We start from the raw sequence: 10162 nt of genomic DNA on the forward strand, positions 1-10162 counted from the left end.
GAAAAGATAAATTGTTATGGTTAGGGTAACATGTGTTTCATACTAGGTTTACTACTACAAAGATTTATGCTTCTTCTTTGGGAATGAAAAAGGATTTGTGCTTCATATGCATAGCCCTTGAAAGTAGAATGTAAATGATCTTGTGTGTGAGAAGTGCCCAAGGTAGAGGAGGCTCTTGTAAAGAAGAAGAAAAAAGAGGAAGGGGCGGGGGACACCCCTTCTTCCCAAGAGTATATTCTCGTACGTTGGGTGTCTTAAAAAATCAGTAGGCTAAGAGTGTATTTTGCAATGGGAATGTATAAAAGTAGCCTCTATGCCTAGTTAAGGCTATGGGCGGGGGGCCTTTTTGGCTGTATATAAACAGGAGGGGGACTCGCTTGTTTCAAACCCGGAGAGAGGCTTCCGGATAAGGCTATATTGGCTTGTGTAGGTGGTGGTGTTGTTGCAAGCACGCCGCCTTGTTTTCTTCCCAAATTCCTACACCCCCCCCCCCCCCCCCCCCCCCCCTCACTCACACACACACACACACACAATATACATAACATGATAGAGTAGCCTTCGGCTTCCTACATGTGTAGTTCTTATCCTCTCCCCCTCTCTCCACAGTTTTCCCTGTGACATAATTATATAATACCCTCTCATATCACCTGTTTCCTCCCCCCCGTCTCTCTCTCTCTCTCTCTCTCTCTCTCTCTCCAAATCAACCCTTGTTGCCTTGCCTCATCCTCTCAACTGCATTCAAGGTCTGCATCCCAAGCTCTCTCAAATCCTACCTCTGTAATCACTAGTCTATTAGTAACTCAGCAAAACTGATAGCAGCTATCCGCTCGGTATAGTGCTAAGTGGGAGATGCATGCATCCATGTTATTATTACTAGCCATACCGGGGCCTGCTAGCATAACCTTTATGTGGTTTCTGTTGATCGGTGGGCTGCATTACAGACAGTTAGGAAATTATGCTAACTCGTGATGATAAAAGCAATAATTATAAGAATTGTGGCCACTTTTGTGAATGCAATTACTCCAAAGCTGATTATGTTCTGATTCGCTTTTGAATAGGCCGTGGCACCACCCAAGAGAGTCGTGTGCGAGTGCATCTCTCATGTATATGAGGATGCAGTGATGATCAGTACAGTACAATGGTACATCAGTAAGAGAAGCCCGAATACTAGCTAGCCCAATCATAAGCAGAGAAAATTTAATAAGAAATCTGAAGGAGAGAGGAAGGGAAAAAAGGAGAAGATTGACAAGTAGAAGGAGGCAAGAATGTCAGCTTTAAATACAAGACGGGCCAGCAATCTTCCTTACGAGAGCCCTTCTACTAGCAAAGTACAGAATTTAAGTCAGGTCAATAATGCAGCAGCAGGACAGCTTCCAACAACCAGTCTAAGTGCATCTGCATCCTCCCCATTGCTGTCATCTAAGCTTCATAATTTGGTCCCCTCCTCTCCATGCAGTATTAATATGCCCCTCCATACAATATGCCCCTCCACACCAAGACCCAGCTCCCCTTCTCTCACTGACCACTGCAACCCGACCAACATTAACACCTCCAATATGGCCACCCCAGCTAATTCCACCCACACCCAGCTCCCCACCCCCATTTCCAGCTCGCCCCGATCGCGAGCGACTGCAATCTCAATGCTGCTCCACAGCCGCGACCATAACATTATCAATGGCTGGCTTGAGGCCATGAAAGAGTCGTCCCCGCTCCGCAGCCGGTCCCCTGATATCACGCCCCATGACAAGTCAGCCATCAACATGCCCAATGAGGATCAATGCTACAGAGCCTGGACGGTAGGTCTACCATTTTGTTACAGCACCACTAATGTCACTAATGTAGGATGATCACCAATTGGTATATGATTATATTAGTGGCTTTAATCCATTAGCTATCATGCTCTAAGAGGTTGAAGTGAAGTGATACAAACTGCATAAAAGTGGCTCTTTCACTACATTTGCAAACAAGGCACCACTATTATGCTTATCTTGCTGTTCTGATGATAGGCCAAGCATCCATCTGCATTGGACAAGTTTGAACAAATTATGGAGGCAGCAGCTGGGAAGCGCATTGCCATGTTTTTGGATTACGATGGAACGCTTTCGCCAATTATCGAGGATCCCGATCGTGCTTTCATGTCAGAAGAGGTGTGTAAAACGATTACACCTGAATGTGCCACTAATGTTGGGACTATTTCAACACCTTTTGGTAGTAGCTGCAACACCTTTGACTAGAACTACATTATGAACAGTGTCCAGGTTAGGAGACATCAGGCTGTATTGTTGGCATCTGTACTTGCAGCTCAGATGACAGCATTGAGCCTGGCCAGCTGTTAACCTAAGTTGAATAAGCTTATGTGATCACATGCACAATGGATCAATGCTCACCAAGACTAGGGTAACCTAGTCACAAATTAATTACAAGCTTAGTGCCAATAACTTGGGCTACTTACATTTTATTTAAGAACATGGGGTTTGCGCTTCTCAGATGCATGCAGTGGTACAAGATGTGGCAAGCAATTTTCCAACTGCAATCATCTCCGGAAGGTGCAGGGAGAAGGTAAATATGAAGGGGTCTCTCTCTAACTGATACTGTTCATGTGTGCTTGGACTAATGTAGCTACATGCTTTTACATTGTCTGGACCAAATATCTTAATGCTCCTATGGTCTGATACCCTTTGAAATATATATGCAGCTGTACGAATTCGCAGAGATACCGGGGCTGTATTATGCAGGGTCTCATGGGATGGACATCATGGGACCTGCCGAAGCTTCTAACAATGCCATTCCCCAAGGGACAAAGGCTAGTTTAGATGAGAAGGTATACTAATGGAAGAAAAAGGAAATCCTGGCTTCTATTTGTAGCAAACCCAAAGCTGAATAGCTGTACTACTACATTAAAAAACAATTTAAAGAGGTCATGATGCTTATGATGCTCACAAGAAAGCCTGTCTGTCCATGTTATACAGGGCAAAGAGGTAGTTCTATTCCAGCCTGGGAAGGAGTTTATGCTGCTTATGAATGAGGTAAACCGTAGTTATTATGCTACTTAAGCTCCTAAGTAGAAGGCCATTGTAAGCTGGGGCCAATGTAATAATGAACTGCTAATCAGAATGCCACTGTAAGAGGGGGCCGAATTTGTAATTAGCTGCTAATAAGAATGGCATTATAAGGCGGGGCCAATGCAGGTAACTGTGAATAGATTCTTACCTCCAGCAAAACCGATAATGAGGACTGGGTTTGTGAGCAGGTGTTCAGGCTGCTAGAAGACAAGGTCAAGAAAGTGCAGGGTGCAAAGGTTGAGTACAACAAGTTCTGTGTCACAGTTCATTTCCGGTGCGTGAAAGAGAAGGTACAGTCGCTGGTACTTCCTGGGTGATGAAAATCTCCAGCTTTCATGGGGTTTTTTTTTTTTTGTTTCTGGGTGATGAAAATTCAGGCTGCTATGGGCACAAATTCTAGGTTTTCTAATATTTTTTAAATTTAAAAAAGAAGAAGAAGAGATAACTCTAATGGGGCTTAAATTACCCAGAAAATCCAGGCTTTGTGGTGTTTTTTACCCCCTTTTTTTTACTTTTGGGTTTTTAAATGAAAGTAAATAAAATGCTTTTTCTTCCTTTTTTTAATTTGGGGTGGGGGCGGAATTACAGGACTGGTTCACTTTAGCAGAGCAAGTCCACGAGGTTGTGCAGAGATACCCGAACCTTCGCCTCACTCATGGAAGAAAGGTGCTTAACCTGCTAATCAAGTCGTATCAATAACGCTAATCTCTGAGTTACGGCCCATCGAAACGCTACCACTACCAATACTTACGTGCTTCTCGTGATAAACGCAGATATTAGAAATTCGCCCATTAATTGCTTGGAACAAAGGAAAGGCTTTGGAATTTTTACTCAAGACACTCGGTAAGCGGCCTTAGGTTAACCCTTAAGGGCCTTTGCTTTCTTGTGTTGGTATTTCTCCTAAAAGGCTTGACATCGCACGTCTCGGTCTAGTTGCATTTTTGTCGCAATGTTTCTTGAAATTATATTTTAAGCTATAAAATATAATGGTTTTTGAAATTATATTTTGAGCTATAAACATGACCTTGTAAGCTTTCACCTGCCCTAAATTTATTTGCAGGTTTTTAGATATGTCCTTCTGAACTTCCACCTATTTCAAATTCAAATTCTAAATGCTCATTTTTCTCTTTTTGTGGGAAGCAGGGCTAGTCGATCAAAACAATGTGTTTGCGATTTACATAGGAGATGATCGAAGTGATGAGGATGCATTCAAAGTAAAGTGATAAGTAATTTGTGCCTTCATTATGCACTACTTTAAACTAATTTTGCTTGGTTGTACATTTCTTGCCTAACTACTTGACAATCTGCAGGTACTAAATCGAAAAAAGCACGGCCTTGGCATCCTTGTGTCAAATGTTGTGAAAGACACTAATGCCGTTTGTTCACTTCGTGATCCAAATGAGGTGAAAACATAGCATTTGAAATGAGATATTCATAGACATATAAATTAAGAATAACATTAGTACTGTGATGCTTCCTAGCATTAGAGAATAATGGTACAACTTTTTGCTCAAGTTGGTATGGCCAAATGATCTCATTAGTAGGATGATTATACATCACCTTTACTAACAGACAATGATATAATTAATATATGTGTTTTGGCACATGCTAGGTTAGCGAGTTTCTCAAGCGTCTTGTCAAATGGAAAAGAAGGCGGTTCAATAGATTTCCATAAGCCAATTGAGAGCACTTTGTTTAGTATGAAGCCGCCCACACATTCCCAAAACAACAATTCAAAGAAAAGGCATTGACATATACATGTGATGATTGTAGAGCTTCCTTTGTTTAAAAGTTTGGGTCTCCTCATATACAAATCCTACGGTGGTAATATCACATGTTCCCATAGTCTATATTTAATCCAAATGGGTGCCTCAAAATTTTGGTGTAAAAAGCCACTCCATTATTATACACATTGGAAAGATCCAAATCATATACATATTAACATGCCACTTGCTTCAAATGTACACAACACCCTAGGCATATAATATCAGTTGCTACCCCAACTTGCCGATGCCTTGATTGTGGGCCAACTGAAGTTTTGTTTGAAGCACAAGTGGCCCAAAGCTTAATTGCACCACCAAGGAACAACTCCTGGAGGGTGGTAAATTGTACCTACTTCCCAACTTTGTAACCCATCTTATTAACCGAATGTAAAAGTCATTTTCTTTGTACAATTGCCTTATTGGTCACATGTCAAAATCACAAGGATTATCAAGGCCCAAGTCACTATGCTCAATGGCACTTAATAGTAGAAATCATCTAAGAATCACGTCAAGTTTTTTTGAAGATCTCTCAATTGTTAAAGTTGTTAAATGTTCCCTTTTCTCATGTGTTCACTAATTTTTTCTTTTCTTTCATATAAAGGTCTTCCTTGCGAATTGAGAGAGTAGCATGCATATATAACAAAACAAAGTTTCTACTTCTAGAGCCAAATACCACAATGAGGCAAAACATGCACATGATAATATGTTCATAAATAAGCTAACATGGAATAATATTCAAGTGGAGGATTTGTTGGACTAGCTATGTTCAATTCGTGCAACAACAATGCATATGTAAAGTAGTCAATACCAATGAAAGGTTACTCCACCGTATATCTAATAATGAGGGAAGGTGGACATGTATATGGTGCATTTGCATGATTGCATTGCACGAAGGAAGGTGGACATGTGTATGGTCCATCTAAATAATCATATTGTAGGAAATGTACCTTGATAGCTTGTTTTTGCATGTAACAAAATTATAGCCTTTTCTTACACTAATGTAAGTTATAGGATTGATATCTTAGTGGGGCATGCACCCAAATTTTACTCTAGGTTTATATTGATGCAAGTCATAGATTTATACCTCATTGGATGTTGCATGTACAATAAAACTTCCACATATGTGCAAATCTTAGGGCAACTCCATCCTTTCTAAGGGGTTGTGAAATAGTAGTGAATATCTATGTATTTAGGGTGTAATTTTATGTCAAGGAAGAACATGTGGAAAAGGGAATGGGCTATCAATCAAGTTTTCTTGAGTAGGCTTTTCAGAGGAAGGGGGTCCTAGGTTGCTTGTGTCCATCTAGCATCTCTTTATCATCATTGGGCCATTGTTGATTCTTGAGGGCTTCACTTGAATTTGCATAAATACAATATGTAAATCAAATCAATGGATTTTTTTCCCATGATTTGAGGATTTTCACTGGCATCTTAATAATTATTTCTCAGTACCCCCTTGAATGAATGTTGTGCTCTTTATTGCTCACAAGTGCACCCTAAGGCATGCTTGTGCATGCATGCATGCACACGCACACACATGGAGCTCAGAGAGCACATGCACGCGCGCGTGCACGTGCACGCACACACACGCACGCACGCACGCACGCATGCATGCACACGCACACGCACACGCACATGCACACACATAGAGAGAGAGAGAGAGAGAGAGAGAGAGAGAGAGAGAGAGAGAGAGAGAGAGAGAGAGAGAGAGAGAGAGAGAGAGAGAGAGAGAGAGAGAGAGAGAGAGAGAGAGAGAGAGAGAGAGAGAGAGAGAGAGAGAGAGAGAGAGAGAGAGACCGTGTGTGAGTGAGTGAGTGAGTGACATCAAACCCTACTTTAAAGTTGCTCAAAGTTCATTCCATAAGATTTGCATATGAGTACTACTAACCATGGTCCATGTGTCATGGGGATCCTATACATACTAAAAGCTCCTAAAGAGTCCTCTCCTTCATCTCTTTTCACTTGATTGTGCATTTCCTAATATTAGGCCTTATTATTGCCACATTGATGGGCTTAATAAGTATTCTTGTCAACATCCTATCAAAGGACCTACCAATTTGCAAGACATGCCAATTCACCCAAATTGGCACTTTTACACTAGTAAAAAGTAAACCTTTATTATGTTACATGGGACCTCCTTTTCAATCTTATGTGATTGACATTAGCATATTCAATTTCTAGTTTTCGCATTTAAATGAGAAGTGCTCTAGGAGATGATAAGCAATTTTGAATGCCACTACATATTTGAGGTTTTCAATATAAGTATATGGAATGATGAACTTAGGTTTATTTATTCCATTTGTGCAATAAAATCCATGAGAAAAGTCTCCATCTAGTAAGATCATTTGAAAATCTAGTCATTAATTGTAGAAAACACACTTCCAAACCTTTTGAATTGTAAGAAACTAGGAAGAGATTTATGTTTTTAGTGTATTTGGAAAATAATGCCATGTCACATTGACATAGTTATTAAGATGTAAGAGACTTGTAATTTTCACCATTTAGTAACACACAAAACAATCGCTTCATCTCTCCAACTTCTCCAAAAGTTCACAGATTCTCTCACCTCTTTTCTCTCATTTTAATCTTTCTCTCTCCTTGTCAGTTAGTCTCTCTCCTATTTTCTCTCTCTTCTGCACTCTTCTCCATCCTCCCTAGTCTTCTTCATGACAAGTTGTATGTGAGCTTTGGTCTTTGGTCCCATTTAGTCATAGCCTACTAACCAAGATTTTTCCATTTAGATAATCAATCCAAGGTTACATAGGTATAGGTGGAACAACTCTTAAAGGAGATTGGTGTAAAGATCAAAGGCTCTTCAAGTCAAAAAGATAGTGCAGCTAGAGGCCATTTTAAGATATGGAGGTAAAGTTGGAGGCAAGACGGACAAATTAGTAGGTCATAATTAAGATACAAGCCATCTTCGAAGGTATTTCGATAAAAGAAGAGGTCACTAGAGTTAGTCATGGCTTAAGTCTCAGACAGTTTTTGGAAAAGGCTTTCTCTCTCATCTTCACACAAGCTCTCTTTCAAGCTTCCATGGTGGATAGCTCTTTCATCTCATTTCTTGCTTAGTGAAGCCTTAATCTTTGCCTAAAACCTTGGGGCAAGCATCCCTTTCAGTATCCCAAGCATTATTTCAACCACTGTCAAGCATTGTGATAATCATGAGTAGCAAGATCATGCCCAAAATTTGCAGTGCATTTTGTGTTGATTTGCCTACTCTCATAGTTCCATTTCTAGGAGTAATCATCACGTGTGGTTCTTGTCAAGGCTTCGAGTAATCATCTATTATTGCCTATTTCTCAATAATGTGATATTTCGTCTTCAATCTTTGAAGCTCCTTTTCTTTGAAAACCCTAAATCGTAGCATGGTAGCCATAGCCAATAGCTTGAAGCTCTTATATTCTTCAAGATTTATCATTCTCTAGCCTTCAACACTTCTCTAAAGTGGTTCTATTCCAAGAATGGGCCAAGATTGCACACATTGAAGAGGATTCAAGTATCAAAGGGCATTATCGGCCAACATTTTGAGGGTTTTATGCTTCAAGCTCAAATTTCTTATCGACGAACTTTCAAAAGGGATGAATACTCTTCTAATTCAAGGTCTTCAATCTACAAGCATTGGCATGGATTGATCAATGGACATTGAAGCTATGGAGCATTATGTAGTGATCTGGGGTATTCATTCCATCTTAATGGCTAAAGTTTGATCAATATTGGTTCATAAATCTTCTTCAATCTCTGAAAGAGGTAATCCACTCATGAAATATATGAAATCTCTCTTAATCTAAGTGTGGAAGCTTCATCCACTTGTTGATGGAAGATTTTGGCATTCATAGACTTCTAATGCACATAAATCAGAGAGAGATACCTCTTTTAGATTGATATAATCTTATTGATCAATTGTTAGCATTAAATCCAATTGGGTTGCAATCGTATCTCAATTTTGTCACACTTTGATTTGTGCTTGGATTTTTATTGGCCCAAAAGCATATTGTAAAGGGTAAGCTAATGCAATCAGAAAAACTTTGCCCACCTTTAAGAGTGATTCAAAGCTTGTCATACTACTTTCTCCCTCACACAAGTACCATGAGAGGAGCATTGAAGATTCAAGTTGAAGTACATGAAATATGGTGATTACTAATTAGCCTATGGGGTTTATAGTTATCTTGAACCTCAAGAACATATTGTAGGAGTTTACAAGAGAAATAAGGCATTATAGGCCATTTTGGGCATGATTCCCATTCATTTATAAGTGACACAAGATATTACAGGGAATATATAGGTGGATTATGGGTCCTTTTGGTTGTTCTTAGCTTCGAAAATTCTTATAGAGGTTCCTACAGGGTTTCTACATCTTACTTTGGACTTATGGGTGGTTAAAACTCTAAAATAGGGCATTTACAGATTACTAGACAGTTCTGTATAGCCATTGCAAAAGAATATTTTGTCTTGATTCTAATAGAGCACTTGATATCTCATCTCAAATAGCCCATCCTTCCTTCAATTTGAATTAAAAAGTAGGTCATTTGCATATCAGAGTCAAAAGTTATAGCCACTTTTCGAAAATAGGTGGTTTGTTTGGACAACACTTGGATATCACACAGAAATGGTAGGGAGTAGAGAAAAGAACAAGAAAAATGAGGATTTTAGCAATAAATAAAGGAATCTAGAGATGTAATGACTAAGAAACAACATGAGGAAGAGGATTCTCAAGAGTATGGGGCATATAACACTTTAAATGCCACTTTATATAACCATGAGACAATGCATATAGTTAGGCATCTTGATCTTGTTTCAAAAGTGGATCAGATGATTGAAAAGATGGTACAATCTAATGCCCAAACCAAGGAAGAAATTGAGCAAATGTCTCATTCTACCAAATATTCTTTGGTTATGTTCATGGCTTCTACAAAGGATTCATTGGACAAGCTCACTGCCCAAATCTCATAGCTTGCAGCAGCACATATGGCTGATAGAGAAAGTAGGACGTATCTAAATTAAAACAATCATTTTAGCCCCCTAATCTTAATTCACAGCTTGGGATTATAGGAAGAAAAGGAATACCTAATAGCACTTATGAAACAAGGGAATTATCTTATAAAAATGAAAAGTCAGTCTTGAACATTCATGCATCTAATCCTCAAGGGGTAAGAATTCAATCACCTCTAGCTCCAGGTATATTTTAGACATCTTATTAAAGGAGTGCTTCAAATAATTCAATCCCCTCAGTGGGAGATACATGGACATACATCCCCAAACTTCTAATGGGTAGTAAGGTTTTGTTGACGAAGAACTTCATGATAAGATAGCATTGACCAAGTATAGTGGGCACTC

At 39.5% G+C, this 10162-nt stretch overlaps 1 protein-coding gene across 1 annotated transcript; it reads left to right on the plus strand.

Moving 5' to 3' along the window:
* Window positions 1-487: 487 nt before the first annotated feature.
* LOC148017582 (putative trehalose-phosphate phosphatase C) lies at window positions 488-5247 on the plus strand. Its single transcript, XM_087662399.1, has 11 exons — window positions 488-1796; window positions 2007-2147; window positions 2488-2559; window positions 2696-2821; window positions 2970-3026; window positions 3251-3352; window positions 3651-3728; window positions 3836-3905; window positions 4206-4276; window positions 4373-4465; window positions 4675-5247. The coding sequence occupies exons 1-11, from the start codon at window positions 1266-1268 to the stop codon at window positions 4735-4737; spliced, it is 1404 nt and encodes a 467-aa protein (XP_087518525.1). The 5' UTR covers window positions 488-1265; the 3' UTR covers window positions 4738-5247.
* The last annotated feature ends 4915 nt before the right edge of the window (window positions 5248-10162 follow it).

Source organism: Lygodium microphyllum, chromosome 22 (genome assembly GCF_053477565.2).
Source record: "Lygodium microphyllum isolate KBCC chromosome 22, Lygodium_microphyllum_v1.1.10, whole genome shotgun sequence".
NCBI lineage: Eukaryota > Viridiplantae > Streptophyta > Polypodiopsida > Schizaeales > Lygodiaceae > Lygodium > Lygodium microphyllum.